This window comes from Brachionichthys hirsutus, chromosome 22, assembly GCF_040956055.1.
Source record: "Brachionichthys hirsutus isolate HB-005 chromosome 22, CSIRO-AGI_Bhir_v1, whole genome shotgun sequence".
Taxonomy (NCBI): domain Eukaryota; kingdom Metazoa; phylum Chordata; class Actinopteri; order Lophiiformes; family Brachionichthyidae; genus Brachionichthys; species Brachionichthys hirsutus.
In genome coordinates, this window is record NC_090918.1 from 3571901 (window position 1) to 3590620 (window position 18720).

General features: G+C 49.1%; 2 protein-coding genes, 1 long non-coding RNA gene and 1 other non-coding gene across 4 annotated transcripts in view; all 4 read left to right on the top strand.

Annotated features, from left to right (window-relative positions):
* The window catches only part of LOC137910900 (mitogen-activated protein kinase 11-like), a 31360-nt gene extending 23932 nt beyond the window's left edge, over nucleotides 1–7428 (top strand). The window contains exons 2-12 of the mRNA XM_068755322.1: nucleotides 3843–3972; nucleotides 4084–4142; nucleotides 4388–4499; nucleotides 4918–4947; nucleotides 5261–5308; nucleotides 5397–5511; nucleotides 5615–5686; nucleotides 5885–5964; nucleotides 6107–6185; nucleotides 6314–6487; nucleotides 6702–7428. Of these exons, the coding sequence (XP_068611423.1) occupies nucleotides 3843–3972; nucleotides 4084–4142; nucleotides 4388–4499; nucleotides 4918–4947; nucleotides 5261–5308; nucleotides 5397–5511; nucleotides 5615–5686; nucleotides 5885–5964; nucleotides 6107–6185; nucleotides 6314–6487; nucleotides 6702–6775 (973 nt within the window). The 3' untranslated portion in view covers nucleotides 6776–7428. The remainder of the gene's footprint in view (nucleotides 1–3842; nucleotides 3973–4083; nucleotides 4143–4387; nucleotides 4500–4917; nucleotides 4948–5260; nucleotides 5309–5396; nucleotides 5512–5614; nucleotides 5687–5884; nucleotides 5965–6106; nucleotides 6186–6313; nucleotides 6488–6701) is intronic.
* trnav-uac (transfer RNA valine (anticodon UAC)) lies at nucleotides 2859–2931 on the top strand. The gene has a single exon. It is a non-coding gene; the product is annotated as a tRNA-Val (tRNA).
* A 1531-nt stretch (nucleotides 7429–8959) lies between the features above and the next one.
* LOC137910903 (mitogen-activated protein kinase 12-like) lies at nucleotides 8960–10072 on the top strand. Its single transcript, XM_068755324.1, has 2 exons — nucleotides 8960–9137; nucleotides 9590–10072. Exons 1-2 carry the CDS (start codon nucleotides 9019–9021, stop codon nucleotides 9753–9755), a joined length of 285 nt encoding a protein of 94 aa, XP_068611425.1. The 5' UTR covers nucleotides 8960–9018; the 3' UTR covers nucleotides 9756–10072.
* Nucleotides 10073–12353: 2281 nt separating this feature from the next.
* LOC137910904 (uncharacterized) lies at nucleotides 12354–14987 on the top strand. Its single transcript, XR_011106080.1, has 7 exons — nucleotides 12354–12473; nucleotides 12943–13260; nucleotides 13363–13386; nucleotides 13487–13846; nucleotides 13935–14006; nucleotides 14088–14218; nucleotides 14392–14987. It is a non-coding gene; the product is annotated as an uncharacterized lncRNA (long non-coding RNA).
* The last annotated feature ends 3733 nt before the right edge of the window (nucleotides 14988–18720 follow it).

Sequence of the window (18720 nt, forward strand, 5' to 3'; positions counted from 1 at the left end):
ACGCACGCGCGCGTGCACACACACACACACACACACACAATTCCAGGTTGACAGCTACCTGGAGAAAGGTGGGTAGAAAGGTGGGCGTGGCCGATCCCAGTTAATGCACGAGTTAATTAGAAAATAAATACAAATGTTTTACTCACCCTGAAATCTTTGCTCAAGGAAGACTTTCCCGTACAGTTCCTGAGTGTTCATGCCCCATCCCTCATGCCCCACCCCTCATGCCCCATCCCTCATGCCCCATCCCTCATGCCCTATTCCTCATGCCCCATCCCTCATGCCCCATCCCTCATGCCCCATCCCTCATGCCCTATCCCTCATGCCTCATGCCCCATCCCTCATGCCCTATCCCTCATGCCTCATGCCCCATCCCTCATGCCCCATCCCTCATGCCTTATCCCTCATGCCCCATCCCTCATGCCCTATCCCTCATGCCCCCATCCCTCATGCCCCATCCCTCATGCCCCATCCCTCATGCCCCATCCCTCATGCCCCATCCCTCATGCCCCATCCCTCATGCCCCATCCCTCATGCCCTATCCCTCATGCCCCATCCCCCATGCCCCATCCCTCATGCCCTATTCCTCATGCCCCATCCCTCATGCCCTATCCCTCATGCTCTATCCCTCATGCCCCATCCCTCATGCCCCATGCATCTGCCCTGCAGGTCTCCGTGCCGCACGGTGCTGATGATCTTCTGCCACTCGTGTTAATGTTCCGTTCACTCTGTGCAAACATCAAGACGTCCAGGTTTTCTACGCATTCTGCTTTCCAGCACTCCTCTCAAATTAGATTTTGACATTATTCTCATCTATTTTAGCCGTCCGTGAACTTTCTAATTCCTTCTTTCATTGTAGATTTCTAATATATTTATTCATAACTTTAAATTTCTGCAACCGAGTTCATCTGTCAATCACCAGTTCACTCATTTGAAATGGCTTTCAAACATTTCAACTGTTTAACAATTAAAAAAAGTATAATCTGCCCCACAACATCTGCACGTGCCCCCTGTGGTAATGTGGATATAGTGAATCTCTTAAAAATGTGATCTTGAAAGAAATACAAAACCATCAATATTCTTTATGTACTTACAAGACACTTTATTAAAATTATAAATTTTAATTATAAATTATTATTAATCCCATCCCCCCACAGTTTTATTCACATGTGCCACTTCTCTTCTCCTACTTAACGCTGTAGACTTCAAGGATCTGACAAGTTCATGCGATAATTATAGACAGAAATGTCTATCAACCCGGGGTGAACGGAGACGAATAACGCGGACGCAGAACGGAGAAAACGGGAGGAACATTTGTGCAAGGAGCTGTAAGGAACCGCTACGGAACCACCACAGTGTGATCAATGACGAGACGGAGAGTGGAGGACTGAACACAGGCTGATTCGGTGTCCTCGTCATCCTCATCCCATTGCATCATCTCTTTCCTTCGGATTCTGTGGGTGTAGCTCGGCCCACTTGAGTAGAGAAGAGAGAGTGCAGAGTAACCTGATCAGACTGCGTTCATCGCCTGTCGCCGTTTGTAACGTCTGTTCAGCAAACCAGAGCTTTGGAACCGAAGCCCTTCGTTTGGGTGAATGCGAATCAAACCAGAGCTTTGGAACCGAAGCATTTCATTTGGGTGAATGTGAATCAAACCAGAGCTTTGGAACCGAAGCATTTCATTTGGGTGAATGCGAATCAAACCAGAGCTTTGGAACCGAAGCATTTCATTTGGGTGAATGCGAATCAAACCAGAGCTTTGGAACCAAAGCCTTTCGTTTGGGTGAATGCGAATCAAACCAGAGCTTTGGAACCAAAGCCCTTCATTTGGGTGAATGCGAATCAAACCAGAGCTCTGGAACCGAAGCCTTTCGTTTGGGTGAATGCGAATCAAACCAGAGCTTTGGAACCAAAGCCTTTCGTTTGGGTGAATGCGAACCAAACCAGAGCTTTGGAACCGAAGCCTTTCGTTTGGGTGAATGCGAATCAAACCAGAGCTTTGGAACCGAAGCATTTCGTTTGGGTGAATGCGAATCAAACCAGAGCTTTGGAACCGAAGCCTTTCGTTTGGGTGAATGCGAATCAAACCAGAGCTTTGGAGCCGAAGCCTTTCGTTTGGGTGAATGCGAATCAAACATTTCCACCTGTCGAAATGATCTGGGCTTGTCAGAGAACTTAGATCAGAGTTGTGATCTACTGCTGATCTGGTCTGGGTTTGTGGGGCTCATCATCATGCCCCAGCTACCATTTCCTCAAACGTTTCCAGATTCATCACGACCGCTGGCGATCCATTAGATTGCTCGGCACTCTGTGAAGCAACGGTTGTTGCTGAAATCAATAAATGTGATTGTCAGTGATCAGAATGCTAAGCTAAACCGACAAGCTGTAGCATGCGTTCCCATTCAACGTGGAGTAAAAATTAAATAACAATTTTTCACAAGGCGTCAAATTAAAATCCCCCCCCAGTTAAAATGTACGCTAATCCTAAAGGTTCGATCTTGATTCAATCAGGACGAATTGCATTAACCGATAAGATCAGAAGCATAAAAGGAACGGTCCTTTCTGGATTAACTTCACCACTGATAGAAAAAAAAAATCCTGAGACAAAGGAAGAGGCCAGAAATCGATGCCGTGGCTGCGCGGCCTGCCGGCAGCACTGCAGTCGGACCATGTATGGAAGACGGCAGGCGGGGGGGAGGGGGGGCTGCTTGGTCTCAGGGACGGAGCCCGACAGGGACTGGCAGCCGTCTGAGGGTGAGGGTGAGGCGTGAAATGAAGGGGTTCATCCCGTGAACTGAACAGACCGGCTTTAGTCGGTGTGCAGGTCGCCTGAAGAAACAGAACCCGTGGGTGCGGAAGGTTCCGTGGTGTAGCGGCAATCACGTCTGCTTTACACGCGGAAGGTCCTGGGTTCGAGCCCCAGTGGAGCCACCACTTTTTGATCGGTTTCTGGGTTTTCCAAAAATCATTTGCAAATGAAAAAGAAAACATCGTTTAAGTAGGACATGCATACAGATCCAGCCAGACCCGGACCCAGAACCTCTGGACCCGAGGTACATCCTGGGTTCTCCTCATGTTCTCTGGTGATAGTATACTATCTGGCTGATGTCATTGATATATGGGATTGGAACAGTTTAGGCTTCTATCAAGGTATGGAGGAGTTTCAGTCAGTTCTACGTCTAAACCAAGATTCTTAATGTTTTTTTCTCTCATACTCTACTTTAAATCTCAGGCGTTTCACTTCTCCCTTCTTTCTGCAGAGGCACGCAGCCTTTGCCAATCGTGTTTCCTTCCGGTTCTGTCCGTTCCACGCTCGGATGGCTGCATTAATATTACTAGAAAGACAATCAGAGATTGCAGACCCCGCCTCCAAAAGACTATTGGATCTTGTGAGACAGTAAACAGGGCTTCCGGATCAGAGGGGCCAAACCTGCTCTAGCTTGCTGCTCCGGACCGGAACGTACTACAAGACTCCTTCTGGACTCTTTTTCCCATCATGCCATTCGTGTCCCTCCCTCTTAAAGTGGCAGTTTACAGCACAGGCACAATTCCAGATGGAAAAATAATTCTAGAATCTGGATACAGATCCGGATCAACGCCATTCTCGGGGAGGACCGAGCCACGGACAGAACCTTGCTTGTGTAAAAAATTTCGAGTCGATTAGGTTACTAGTTTTCGAGTTATGCGCTCGGACATACAAGCAAACAGACAAACGGACCCAATTGCAATACCCTCGCTTCCGCTTCGGCGAGGGTAACGAGCATCCCGCCGTGTCTTTGTTTGGCGTTTGTTCAGTCCTGGCACCATCGTAATTTGATCTCCTCTCTGCTCTCTCCCTGCAGTTCGGCCTACGATGTCGTCTCACGGCAGAAAGTTGCGGTGAAGAAACTGTCCAGGCCTTTTCAATCTCTGATCCACAGCCGCCGCTCGTACCGGGAACTCCGGCTCCTCAAGCACATGAAACACGAGAATGTGAGTGCTCCTGTTCGCAACCCCCCCCCCCCCCCCCGAGACAGGAAGACGCCGCTCCCTCCATCTTTCCGCTCTGGTATTGATTCGTCCTGTCTGTCTCCTCATCTGCAGGTAATAGGGCTGCTGGATGTTTTCTCACCTGCTGCTGCCTTAGAGGACTTCAACGAACTGTAAGTTTCACCCCCCCCCCCCCCCCCCGGCGCTTCCTGAAACATATACAGGCGACCACTTTCGCTTAAAGGGCACTGTTTGTCAGGAAAGAGCATGGCGGTGTTGGGGGGGGGGGGGAGTCAACCCTGTGGGAGCACAGGCTGGTAGAAATATCTGACCGTTGCCATGGTTGCATTGCTATGTTCTCCACCTCACTGGAACCCTACTAACGCCGCCTTCCCATCCCCCCCATTCTCTTTTCCAGCTACCTGGTGACTAACCTGATGGGCGCAGACCTAAATAACATCGTTAAATTTCAGCGGCTGTCAGACGAGCACGTGCAGTTCTTAATTTACCAGCTTCTCCGTGGCCTCAAGGTAAGGAACGAGTGAAGAATGGACATCCTGCGACAAAAAGCACATTTGCCCCATGAGCCAGTTTCTAATGAACTTAAAACTTTGGGGTAAGGCTACGTTTTTTTTTGTTTTTTTTACCCATTCTTTAGTTTGGCGCTCCTCTGGCCCGTAAAAGCAGGATTTCAATGTTGAATAAGGCTCGATTGAACTAAAGGAGCTAAATATTCCCTTTGAGTTTGGCTTTCTTTGGGAATCCTGGCACGGTAACTGTGAACAGCCAGCCGGACCAGCTGCTTGGTCTTCCCAGTTACCACGGGGCAAACAAAGGCAGCCTCCCTTCACACGGGGGCAAAAAACGGTGAACTGCATTATTGACCCCTGTCTCCCTTTATGTGTGCTCTCTCCTCCCCCCATCCCCCCCCCGATCTCACCCCAACAGTACATCCATTCAGCCGGACTGATCCACCGAGTGAGTTCCTACTCTTTCATTTTCTCGTCATTTTGACCTTCAAGATTGAACAAAAACGAATAAAAAATGTTTTTAGGTCTTAGTTAAGATTTGATCATGAATATAAATTGACAGAATTATTATTATCGAAGCGATAGACTTGAAGCCGGATGTGGAGGGACGTGAAAAAGCAAGATGTATCAGAATGTTCTTTAAAAACACAGGCCGGGTAATTTATGCTGTCCTCTAGCCATTCCCATCCCGCTATCTTCAGATGCATTTTCATTCCATTCATTCTTCCTCCCCTCTTTGTCGCCGTCGCTCCCTTTCCCAGGACCTCAAGCCGAGTAATGTGGCAGTAAATGAGGACTGTGAGCTGAGGGTAAGTCTGAAGCCCACAAAGCCTCGCGCGAGTCCAACCGCTGATCGGCGACGTGACTCGTCGTCGTCATCGTCGTCCTCTCTTAAAGATACTCGACTTTGGGCTGGCCAGGCAGACGGATGACGAGATGACGGGCTACGTGGCGACACGCTGGTACCGGGCGCCGGAGATCATGCTGAACTGGATGCACTACAATCAGAACGGTGAGATGCCACCGATCTGGTGACGTCTCCTCTGTTTGTTTCAGAGACAAGCGCAGTAAATACCAGCCCGGGGGGGGGGGTTAAATGTCTGTTTCTGTTCCAGTTGATATCTGGTCAGTGGGATGCATTATGGGGGAGCTGCTGAAGGGGAAGGTCCTTTTTCCCGGCAGTGACTGTATCCTTCATAAGCATGCCAAGAGCAGCCCCCCCCCCCCCCATTATCAAGCTTCCATTACGTCTGAAGCACCTTCCGGTCCTCAGCATGTCCGATGCTCAGTCTCCCTTAACTTCCTTTGTGACAAGATGATAAGATGAGCGAAGTTCGAGGGGAAGACTTCTCGCAAAAGTTACCCCGTCCTTAAGTCCCAATCAGATATCGATCAGCTGAAGAGAATCATGGAGGTGGTCGGAACGCCGTCGCCTGATTTGTTGAAGAAGATCTGCTCTGAGCACGTGAGAAACCCGAATGAATGGAGTGGATGAGGAGGGCGCTGAAGTGACGAGCGAATTCTGCGTGCCTCCCTGTTGACTCGTCGGCACACGGGCGTCGGAGCGACGGATCGCGGGCTCGCTGACGGCACGTTTCTGTCTGCAGGCGCAGAAGTACATCCAGTCTCTGGCCTTCATGCCCCAGCAGGACCTGGAGAAGATCTTCAGGGGAGCAAATCCGCTCGGTGGGTGACGCGCTGCAGATGTGATTATCAACTGAAAAGCGTTAAGAGGCTCCCGGAGCTCAAGTTGCCGTCTCCATTTTGGTCCTTTGGGGGGGGGGTAAATGTGCGTCTCTCTGCGTCTCTGTTAGCCATCGACCTGCTGAAGCGCATGCTGGTTCTGGACTGCGACGGGAGGATCTCAGCCAGCGAGGCGCTGTCCCACCCGTACTTCTCGCAGTATCACGATCCGGACGACGAGCCAGAGGCCCCGCCTTACGACCAAACCCTGGAGAGTAAAGACCGAACTCTGGAGGAATGGAAAGGTCAGCCTTCCTCCTCTCCGGAGGGGGGGTCGCGGTTTGTGGTTTGTTTAACGCCCCGATCCTGAGGTGACTCCCGGCGGAGCGTTTTATTTTATTTCCTTCACAGACCAAGGTTTTTTATTTTTATTTGCTAAGGCGCTTTGAATAAAATCCTCGCCATCTCTCTATCGGTTCTTCTGACATGTCCTTTTTTTCCCCCCCCTCATCCTCATAGAGTTGGTGTTTGAAGAAGTTAACGGCCTCAAAGCCTCCGGCGGCAAGACTGACAGCCTTAAGGCGGAGCAGTAATCTCACGCCTGCTCCACCTCAGTCTGAACGTGAAGACCCGGGGGGGGGCACACCGGCTGGACACAACTCTGTGCCTTTCAGGACCGGATGGATGGAGTCCTGCTTCTTCTTCTGCTCCCTCCGGCTACAGTCAGAGGGTTCGGATTCGAGCGCGACTCACAGGAAGTGAACCGTGTTTGCAGACGGAAAGAAGCGTGTTGAACGATGAAAAAAGGCACATTAGGATCACCAAAGCAATGGCAGAGTGCCTTCTGACCCCCCCCCCCCCCCGCCCCCTACACCAAGGTTAGCAGCATTACCCCATCATAACGGTGTATTCCCGCATGCATTGTGTTATCAGAATCATTAACCGCCCCGTTGCTTCTGCCTCGCCGCTGCCAAAGAGTCGGAGGGCAGCGCCACCAGGAAACGGGAGCGCCTTCCAGCCCGTCTCATCCTCGTGATTTACAGATTGTAAAAAAAAAAAATCTAATCAAAAGAGCAAACAAATGAACGGCGTCCTCTCCGGCTTGCAGAGTAGCGAACTCGCCAGGTAATAAACACTGTTTAGCTGCTCCGTCTCTGCTTTGTGTTTACAGTCATTAACATTACGGGCATTTTCTAAACTGTGGTCAGACGGTGTGTAAATGTGACCGACATGTAATAAAACGTTGCACAACTATCGGCTCATCTGGTTATAGTTTCCCAATCAATCCGGTTGACTTTCCATCCCTCGTGATCCCACAGTTTCCACCAACAACAGCAGATTGTACGTGTTCATTAATGCATCATCCGTTATAGATTGTTGGAAGAAGACACTCGGCTCCTGCGTGGGATGAAACGGGAAAACCTTCCTCTGGACGGCTGAACTCCGTTAAGCCCGTGGACGAACTGTTGTTTTCTTCTTGTGTCACTTTCAAAGACGTGCAAATGAAACGGAGGTTCCTCTTCTTTATCCGCTCAAATTTAAATCGCCTTTGAGGAACTCACCCCTGTCATGGTACATAGTGTGCTGTGTGTGTCCTCTGGTGCAACATGTGTGTGTCCTCTGGTGCAACATGTGTGTGTCCTCTGGTGCAAGCTGTGTGTGTCCTCTGGTGCAACGTGTGTGTCCTCTGCATGGTGCACGCTGTGTGTGTCCCCTGGTGCACGCTGTGTGTGTCCCCTGGTGCAACGTGTGTGTCCTCTGCATGGTGCACGCTGTGTGTGTCCTCTGGTGCACGCTGTGTGTGTCCTCTGGTGCAACATGTGTGTGTCCCCTGGTGCACGCTGTGTGTGTTCCCTGGTGCAACATGTGTGTCCCCTGGTGCAACATGTGTGTGTGTCCTCTGGTGCACGCTGTGTGTGTCCCCTGGTGCAACATGTGTGTCCCCTGGTGCAACATGTGTGTGTGTCCTCTGGTGCAACATGTGTGTGTCCTCTGGTGCAACATGTGTGTGTCCCCTGGTGCAACATGTGTGTGTGTCCCCTGGTGCAACACGTTGCATTTGCAGCGCCTCCTGTATCAGAGCGACGGCGCTCTGTGCTTATGTGGATATTGATCTCTGTGGTGGACTTGAATATCAACTTGAATGTATCTATACTGTCCGTATCGTATACGCTGTCGTGTGTGAGTCTTCATTTAACAGATCGTCGGCTCTCAGTTTGATTCTAATGATTCGGCAGCAGAATAAACGACGTTATTTCTATTGGCTCTCTGCAGCATGACGTCATTATTGCGTTCAAACATTGGGCAAAGCAAAAAGAACAATGTGGTGATTTTCCTATTGCTTACCAACATATGCTTTATTCTGAAATGTGATGTCAGGAATGCACCTCCAGGCTGGTTCCGTCCGAAGCCTGGGACAGCTGTGGAGGCCCCAGAGGTTCCTATCTAAAATCTAAAGTTTAGGGGGTTCTTTCTGCTGCAAGTGGCTTTTGTGTCATTCTGGTCAGAGTTGCAGAAACCACGCCCATCCCGCTGAAGGACACTTTCGGGTAAATAGCCGAGGGGCAGATGTTTTGGGGTAATTATCCCCACATTGTAGACACGCCCACAGACTGCCCCTGGCGACCGGGACTAACAATGTGTGTGTGTGTGTGTGTGCGCGCGCGCGCTCCTGTGTCCGCTGGCTGCTCTTACGCACCAGCTGACCTGCGCGTCTCCAGTGGGAAATAAAATCTCCGTTTGCGCACATGAGAGAGACGCAACGGACCGGAGAACCGAGCAGACCCGCATCCCGAGCCGAGCCGAGCCGAGCCGAGCCGAGCCGAGTCGGTCGGGCATGGCTTTGCGCTGCAGGACGGGGTTCTGCCGGCAGGAGGTCAACAGAACCGTGTGGGAGGTCCCGGAGAGGTACCGGGACCTGAAGCAGGTTGGGACCGGAGCCTACGGAACCGTGTGGTGAGTAAAGAACGTTTTTAAAATCTATCGAGCTGTTTTACTTTTTGCTTTAGGAGTTGCTTCCAACTCTCTCTAAAAACCACACTGAGGCGCTTTCCCTGCGTGTTTAGTGCGCGCAGCAGCAGCGTGCGCGCCCCCACACAGCTGGCTCTGCAGGGCCTCCGGGTGCATTGTCTCCCGTATAAAAAGGGGTCAACAAAGAAAAACACCCCCAGTGGCATTGTCGGGAGAAGCCAGACATCCCGGCAGATTGTCTTCTTTAGTTTTTTTAATTAAAGTAAAAAGTTGAATTTACAGCATCAATATTCTCTTTAGATAACGCAGGCCATGAGAACAGAACATCTGCGGTGCTTTAAGCGTTTTCTTTCTCCCAGGATATATATATATATACATTATTTATTATAGCAGTATACGTAATATTCAGTATACGCTTCCTCGTCTGTGTTTTCCAGCTCAGCGTGGGATCGCCGGAACGGCACGCAAGTGGCCATCAAGAAACTCCATCGGCCCTTCCAGTCGAAGCTTTTTGCCAAAAGAGCCTACAGAGAGCTGCGACTGCTGAAACGCATGAAGCACGAGAACGTAGGAACGTACGACCGTAGGAAAGTAGGAACGTAGGACCGTAGGAACGCAGGAACGTAGGACCGTAGGAACGTAGGAACGTAGGACCGTAGGAACGTAGGAACGCAGGACCGTAGGAACGTACGACCGTAGGAAAGTAGGAACGCAGAACCGATTTTTGCCGATACACGGCTTCTCTCAGATTAACCTGTGTCGTGCTTATTACCCTCACCGAAGGGGAGGCGAGGGTACTGCAATTGGGTCTGTTTGTCTGTTTGTCTGTCCGCGTGCATAACTCAAAAAGTAGCGACCCAATCGACTTGAAATTTTTACACAAGCAAGGTTCTGTCCGTGGCTCGGTCCTCCCCGAGAATGGCGCTGATCCGGATCTGGATTCTAGAAGTTTTTAAAGGATTCTTTTACATTGCGAGACAGGGCACTTTTTGACATTTTTCTTAATTTCTTCAAAACGCATGGCGGTATGGATCTGAAAACAAATCACACAAAAGTACTCCTTAAAGGTCTATGACCATGACTAATTTCGGCCGGATCCGGATCACAATCCAGATCCGAGAGCTAATTTTCGTTCTAACATCGGCATTTTTCAGGAGTCCATCCTGACCTCAATTCTGGAGCTAGAGACTTCACATTTGGTGTGCACACTCATAGTTCATTCTAGTTTCATATATGTTACAGTTGTAGTTCTATCTTTTCCCGTTCCGGAGCAGCAAGCTAGCGCAGGTTTGGCCCCTGTCATCCGGAAGCCCTGTTTACTGTCACAAGATTGAATAGTCTATTGGAGGCGAGGGTCTGCAATCTCTGATTGTCTCTTATTTCCATTTGCACTGCTCGCAGGCCAAAAACTACATCAGAAGTCTGCCAAAAGTGTCAAAAAAAAATCTGCGCTCTGTTTTCCCCGGAGCGAATTCAACCGGTACGTATGGGCGTCTTCCTCCGGTTCAACGACGGTGCGCCGAACTGTTGCGCTGATCTTTGACGTGTCAATGTGCAACGCCCAGGAGTGCGTGTCCTGGAGAAGATGCTGCTCCTGGACCCGGAGGAGAGGGCGAGCGCCGCCGAGGCTCTCCGGCTGCCCTTCTTCAGTGAGTTCAGAGACGCGGAGGAGGAGACGGAAGCTTTGCCTTATGATCAGACCATGGACAGCATGGACCTGCCGCTGGACCAGTGGAAGCGTAAGGGAGGCGGCCTCCGATTTAAGGCTGCTTTTACAGCAGGCCCACAGATATGTGCGATGTGAACAAAGTGGCATTTTCTCGAGTTTGCACTACTGCCTGTGATTCTCACTCTCTCTGTGTGTATATATATTGTTTCTTAAGAGAGAGGATTTAGTTTGTTATGATTTGTGCTTTAAGCCGTGGGCCTTCTCACGATTTTATTATGCTCGCATAATGACAATAAAGTATCTTGAATCTTGAATCTCGAATCTTACAGTTCCTGCTCTTTGCCAGTAGAGGCCACTAGATCGCACTCGATGCTCCCCTTTAAAACTGGAGGTGCTGTTTTCTGTGGGTCCAGCGGGAAGGACGAGCCGCCGGCTGTAAAGGACAGAGGACAGGAATGTTCAGGAATGACACGTCGTCTCTGTTGTCTCTACTCTAATATGTACTGTTAGAGTGTAATTTTGTGTCATTTTGGTTGGGGGTGTGCCGCAGGATTTTGTAAATGTAAAAAATGTGCCGCGGCTCAAAAAAGGTTGGGAAACACTGCGCTAGACTAACACTTTTATTTTGAAACTTTCAGCGGAAGTTCCATCATTGTGATTGTGACTTCCGCTATTTAACGCCGGGCATTAGTGACGTCAGAAGTGCGTCTTGCACCAGACCGCACGGCCAGGTTTGGCATTTTCTAGCGTCGAAAGCGCTTAAAATGAGATAAAAGGAGTTAAAGGAGACCAAACGAATCCGAAGGCTTTGAAAAGGTAGAATGAATTTCCCGATTTATGACATTTTAACCGATTCACGCGCAATATAATATGCTAACGGTAGCTAGGCGCAGCTAGCTCGAGCAGCTTTTGTGTTTTCTCCAAATCCCTTTTTTCTGTTTTGTTCTCACGCCGATCCTAAATACCGCTCGTTTTCTGTGAGTGTCCCTTTGTTTCATGTCACATAAAAAAAGACCGATGTGAGAAAGTAATAAGGCCAAAAAAAAAAAAAAGGAACTCCTGTTCGTCAAATGACGATGAATTAACTTGTAGGAATGTTTATGGGATTCTGAGCCGCGAGAGAAATTAGACACCCTCAGGTGAGCTCTTTTGTTGAGCTGCACCCAGGTGTGGCTGGGGGGGGGGTAATGAGATGCAGTTTAGCATCTAACCGGAAGTGCAATTACGAGACAAATATTCAGGTTAAAAAGATTTTACACTTGTTACGTACACAGATTTGGTGTTAGGAAGATTCTGTTCCTCCTCTGTTCAGAGATGGTTTCTCCAGAAATGGCTTCTTTAACTCCTCTTTAAGCGTGCGTGTGTGTGTGTGTGTGTGCGTGTGTGTGTGTGTGTGTGCGTGGAGCAAATGGCACAAACAACTTTCAGGTGACTTCAACCTTCCTCGGCTGGAGGCCCAGAACTCTTTTTGTTGTTGTTTTTGTCATTGGATGTTATTCTGTCTCTCTCACAGTCCTCAAAAATGCCGAGTCGACCTCTGACCCTGAAGGACGGGGATGGCAGGCGGCAGGGCTTGGGGGCGGTGACGGCGACGCCGCATCCGGCTCGGCCTTCGGCTGACGATGAGGCCGATGGCGGCGCGTCTGAAACGGGTTCGTTTTGACGGATGGAAAGTCCGTTTGAGAACTTCTGTTTCCACGCAGACCGGCTGAGCGAGGGAATTCGCTGCCTTTTTGTCGTCCTCCAGGAGTTTTGTCTCCGCCTGTGTCTCCTTGGAGCGTCTCCTCCGCAGCTTCCTCTCCTTCTCACTCTATTGTCTCCTCTCCTCATGAGTCACCCTCTGCTCCCTCTCTCCTCTATCACACTGCAGTCTTAGCTTCTCCCGCTCATTCCCCCTCTCCCAGCCCTCCACCTCTCATCTCAACCTCCCGCTCCCTCCTTACCTTCCGTTCTTCCTCCTGCTCCTCAGTCTTGCCCCGCCTCCTCTCAGCTCACCGCTCGGAGGTGCGCCGCCTCCTGCGAGGAGCGCTGGCTTCCCTCGGTCATCGTCTGGATTCATTATGTCATTATGTGACAAAATATACGATAAAAAAAATCTCAACCTTTTTCCTTTTCTCCTAGCGCCGCCTCAAACTCGTCCTCCCAGGATGCCTTGCACTTTCTGCAGCCAGCCCAGACCTGCAGCCAATCGGGATCTCTCAGTATCTCATCTGGACAATGGCAGTTCTCTGATTTCACCACGGCCCTCGCGTGCTCGTCCAATCGCAGAGCTTTTTACCTTTTCCTCAGCGCTGCCTCCTGTAGCCGTGCCCCCATGCTGCGGTTCTCGGCAGTTGCCATGGACGCGATATTTGAGTCGGCGAGGGGCGTAACTTGTTTGGGTCCCCTGAGGCCATTGAAGGACTGGACAGCCCCGCCTGGCCTGAACAACGACCACTGGTTGGTTGGCTCTAATAGTAACCCTTATTAATATTCACGAGTATTAGTACATCATAATATTGCACTTAGAGCATTAACTATAACTTTCCTTTCTCCTTGCAGCTACGTACGTACGCCTACACCCAGGTGAATACAAATATACCCTATTTTAATGTCTTATTTCTTTGTGCGTCATTTTTAATTGGTGTGCAGTTCGTGCGTTTTAAGTAATTTATATCTCTGACAGCCCAGCTTCTCCCACCCGGCGACTTCAGAAGCAGCGGTCCAATCGCAGCTCCCGTTGCCTACGCCTCCCCCGGCGACGGTCTCTTCCTTCGCCGTCATCTTCAGCCAATGGACTATCTGCTCTGCTTTCCACGAGCCAATCGGCAGCAGGCCCAGAGTTTCTCAGCACAAATGGAGAGGTGGATATTTTTTTTTTGTTTCCTATTTTTTTATTGTCAAGTCATTTTTACTCAGTTTCCACTGATTGGATCTCTGCGTCCGTTTTATGTCGGCGAGCCAAACGCGTCTCGCAGATTCGAATCCGGCGGGCGTCACCGCGTGAAGCGTTGCTCACGCCAATGGGACCGCCAAAGGTCAAAAGGTAGGTCGCGTGGGTGTGGAGGAAATGAACACAGTCATTTACAAACACATTGACCATATTCCAAAATCATCAGTAAACATTTTTTCAGGTGAAAGAAGAAAGAGTTCAGTCTGGAGGAGATTTATACGAACAAGAACTGCAATTCCCCCTCAACCAACAGGTAATGGTGACCTTTAAAATGAATAATGCAAATCTCGCTGGATCTCCAGTCTTCTACCATGTTTTGTTTTTCACCCCACAGGAGTCTTGAAACAATATTTGAGGAGCCACGGGAGAAGAATGGAGCGCTACTCCTGATTGGACGGCAGAAAAGACGGAGGGTTCTCCTTTTTCCCGACTTCACTCAGCCCCGGAAAAGGAAGAGACTGCAAGGTGGGTTGGGAAATGTATTGAGAGCATGATAAAGCGACGGTAGTCTCCTTATTTATGTCCCTCCTTCGTATTATTTTGTATTTTATTTCTAACTACGCAGTTGTATTCATTATTACTACATAGAGGTAGCACTTCTCTTTTCATCATCTTGTTCTTCACACTTCTTTTTTCAGAATGTTTGTCGACTTCAGGGGCGGGACTTCCTGTTACCATGGTACCCAGGAAGCGGAAAGCATCTCTCCGTCAGTGCAATGGCAGCGTCCCTCGTGGGGACGAGTCAGACGTGGATGCGATGCTGGTGGAGCGACTCAGGCTTGGATGTGTGATCTGTGACATCACATCCTGTCAGCGAGCCAAAGGCCAAATGAACACATGGGTTTTTTTTTTTGCAGTGTATTTGCTGTTTTATTTTTTACAGTGTTAGATGTGAAACGTGAACCAGATGGATAGAAATATAAATGTACATTTTCTTCGTATTGCTGATCTGATCGGAGGAAAAGCCCATAACTGGCAGCTTATATTTTCAAGAGGTTTGTTAACATCAATACTCTATTGTATTGTACTCTATTAGTACTGGGGCAGTACTGAATGAGTACTACGGCAGTATTGTGTGAGTACTGGAGATCTAAAATATTTGGACCTTTTTTAAAATGTAATATATTTCAGCTGGCAAAATGTCTATATTTGGATCAATGCAATTTGTGTCTGCAGTTAGGTTTGTTGTTGATTATTTGTGGACATGGGATTAAAGTATGTATATTTACATTCAGATTGTCTGTGATGTCATCATTGGTGTTGAGAATTTGTTAACGACTGGTTATCAGCTGGTCGAGTTTACGCTGGCCTCACAGCCGGATGGTACTGGGTTCAAATCGCGTCTGCGTCGGGGTTCTCCTGTTTCCGCCCACCTCCAAAAACATGCAATTTAGGGGAATCGATTACTCCGAATTGTCCGTAGTGTATGAGTGCGTGCGTCGGCGTGCGCACGGGGGTGGGGGAATAGTTGGTAGCAATGTTGAAAAGTTCAAAATGCCCCGGCTTCAAATCCCACCACGGGAATGGGATAGAGAGGGGGTAGCAGGGTAGGCCCAGGGCCGCCTGGGCGGGGTGAAGTGGACCGGTCCAGTTCACCCCGCCCAGGCAAGGCCCCAGGCCTACCCTGCTACCCCCACTCTACCCCACTCCCACAGCGGGACTCGAACCCAGGGCCTCCGACACGGCGGTTGGTAGCAATACCAACCACCCCCCAGTGCGGGGTAGGAAACTCGAGGCATTAACAAAGTCATACTTGTCGGATAATGAGGTGCTATTTCAGACCACAGCGTGTTGCACTGGAGCTGTGCTTTTTCCTTATATGACGTTGTACTGCATTCTCGGTGGTGCAGTGGGTAGCACGCTTGACTCCCAGCCAGAAGGTCCTGGGTTCGAGACCAAGGCGTGCAGCATGTAGTTTTTTTTTTTACAAGAATTTGAGGTTTGTTGTTTGGTCCTCGGCAGCTGTGTTGGATCAGTCGTTCTTCGCCTCTGCACTTTGTGATGATGCTGGAGAGACACTGATTTTGGGTGTGAGAGTTATTATTGCGTGTGGATTTTGGTTCATGGGTTAATGTGGCTTCCAGCGTGTGTGTCTCTAGTTCAGCTTTTCCCAACCGGTGCGCCGCGAGAGATCGTCAGGTGTGCCGTGAGAAATTATATTATAATATCACGTAATTAACATTGTCGGGTGTCCGCGCTGTAATAAAGTATGTGTGCCGCCCGTAGATCGCTCTTCAGACTTTGAAGTGAACGACAAGAGCTGGTTTCCGTCATTGTGAGCCAAAAAAAAAAAAAAAAGTCTGTTAAAGTCTAACGTGATTGGTCAAGATGTGTGTGTGGGCGTGTGCGTGTCCACAACGAGCAGGGGGTGGGGGGTGTTTACACAACGGGTTCTAAAATTTGATAGACGGGCCGGGCGAGGAACAGATGAATGGAGTATTTGTGTGAGCTAATATAAATGATGTGTAAAAGCCATTACATGAAAGGATTTGGCATTTTACAGGTAGCATTACAGGGAAAAGGTCAAATGAAATAGGTCTAATTATAATACAATTTTATTTAATGATATAATTTGGACAAGTTTGGCGGGCCGGATTAAATAGCCCAGCGGGCCACATATGGCCCGCGGGCCTGGGTTTGCCCATACCTGGTCTAGCCCCATATGCCCAACGCCACATATATATATGTTTTTCCAAGAGCATTCCAAGAGCTTGAATTTTGATAGTTTATTCTGATAATGGGATACATTTCAAAAACGCAGGGCGAGGACACATTCTGTAGCGCTCCAAGGTCAAAATGACAAGAATGAAAAGATGCAAGCAGCTGATTGAGATTTCTGCCCGGTCACCAGAAGTCAGGTTTGATGTTGACTTAAAGATACTTCATAGTTCTGGTATTTATTTCATGTATTTCAGGTATTTTAAACTACTTGAAATGATGAATTTAATTAACTTCCAGGAAGCCCAGGGACCTGAAACTGGAGGAATGATGGTATCTCTGATTTACAGCGATACCATGCAACCTTTTCCTGATGTTTTTAGGGGCGCGTTCCATTTCGTAGTGACCTTTTCTTTCGTCCAGAATCCTCCTTTAGACAGAAGCTCAAGGTAAGGGGGGCCGTGCTGATCCGTAAATCCTCCAGCCTCATCCTGCAGAGGAGACTCTCCATGGACTCCAATAAATCCGAGCTCTCAGTGTGATACCGTTTCAGACCAACATGGGTCACTGTATGAACGCGGCTCTGCAATCGATTCAAAGCAATGGCTTTTCTATTAGAGTGACAAAGAGGGCAGGCTGGTTCTCTCTCTCTCTCTCTGCTCTGCCTGCTGATGTTGACCGACTGGTTTCCTGCTGGCTGAACACTCGAGAGTTTCACGGCACAATGGATAACGCCTGCGTCTCTAAATGGGATGGAGCCAACCTCCTTCTGCTCTGGCTGCTGTTTCTAGCAGGTAAATACAAGAATGGTCCTTTTTCATTAAACACCGATCACAGTTTATTATAGTGTACTTATTACAGTGTACTTATTATATTGTACTTATTATAGTGTGCTTATTACAGCAGTAAGTTACTTTGTGTTTCTTATCCATTACACTTCAGACATGAATATAATTTTTATTAGTTACTTTGCAGATTTCTTATGGCAAAATATCAACTTTTAAAATATGACTCTCTTCTTTCATAGACCTAGTTGCATTACTGATTGATCTCCCCCCCCAGCTGGGGAAAATGTCATGTCTGTAGCAACTTTAGAAACATATTTACCAAGAAAAATGGTGACGTGTTCAATATTTATTCTACCCACTGCGTGCATACACACACACACACCCACACACACACCTACACACACACATATATATTTATAATCATCACTTGGCAGAAATCTTTATCAGAAATGATTATAAATAGCAAATAATGATGGTTTTAATACTTTTTTTAAATTCTGTTTTTAGTCTTAATGTGCCATTTTTATTTTGCTGTTTTGCTAAAAATGTAACATTTCTTGCAAGTCTAACATTTGTTGAACTGTAGTCAGCTTATATTTATAAGTTATAGTTAAATGGTGCTTTAAAGGAGGCGTTGCAGCAGAGGCACCGCCGTTGACCTTTGACCTGCTGGCTTCTGTGATCAAATGTTTGCTTTGTGATATTAAACTCGTGTCGTCTAGAAGGAGAATCAGCTTTGATGCTGAACATCGGAGACGCGTTCAGGCGTGAGTGAGACGCGGTTTCCATGGAGACGCGTTCAGGCGTGAGTGAGTCTCTGCTTTCATTGGCTGCAGGCCTCCAGCCGGTCCTGCCTGCAGACGGGGAGACGGCTAACGGAGATTCGACGCTCCAGCATCAAAGCAATCACAAAGCCGCCCCCTTCGTGAGCTTGAACTGCACGATCGCTGGTCCGGACTACGTGACCGTGGGGGTCCCGAGCAGCTTCGCGTGTCGCTGCGCCTGCGCCGGCTGCAACTATTCTATGTCGGCGGACGTGCCGAGCGCTCGGGGGCGGGACGACACGCTGGCCTTCACGGTTCGGAGTTGGAAGCCGGCCGTGACGGTGAACTGCACGGCCGCAGACGATGCACGGGGGACTGGCAGAGCAACAAAGCAGCTGCAGGTGCTCGGTAAGGTGGGGGGGGGGGGTAATTTGTGAAGTTTCTGCTTCTCTTGTAACCCCGCCTGTTTCTCGCCTCAGCGGGGCCGGTCAACGTTTCCATCTCGGGCCCGGATTTGTTGACCCCGACAGTGAGATACACTTACAGTTGCCATGCCTACTGTCGGCCATCTTGCACCTACGCCTGGAGGGCGGACAAAGGCCCGTGGGTCGGCGGTCCGGCGAACGTTATTTCAGTCACGCCGAAAGCCGAGGACAAGTTGGAAATCCTCACCTGCAAGGCCACCAGCGGCGTGTCTGGGCTGTACGTCACGGCGAGTCGACGCGTCGCCGTCGTGAGTGAGTGGCGACCTTCCCCC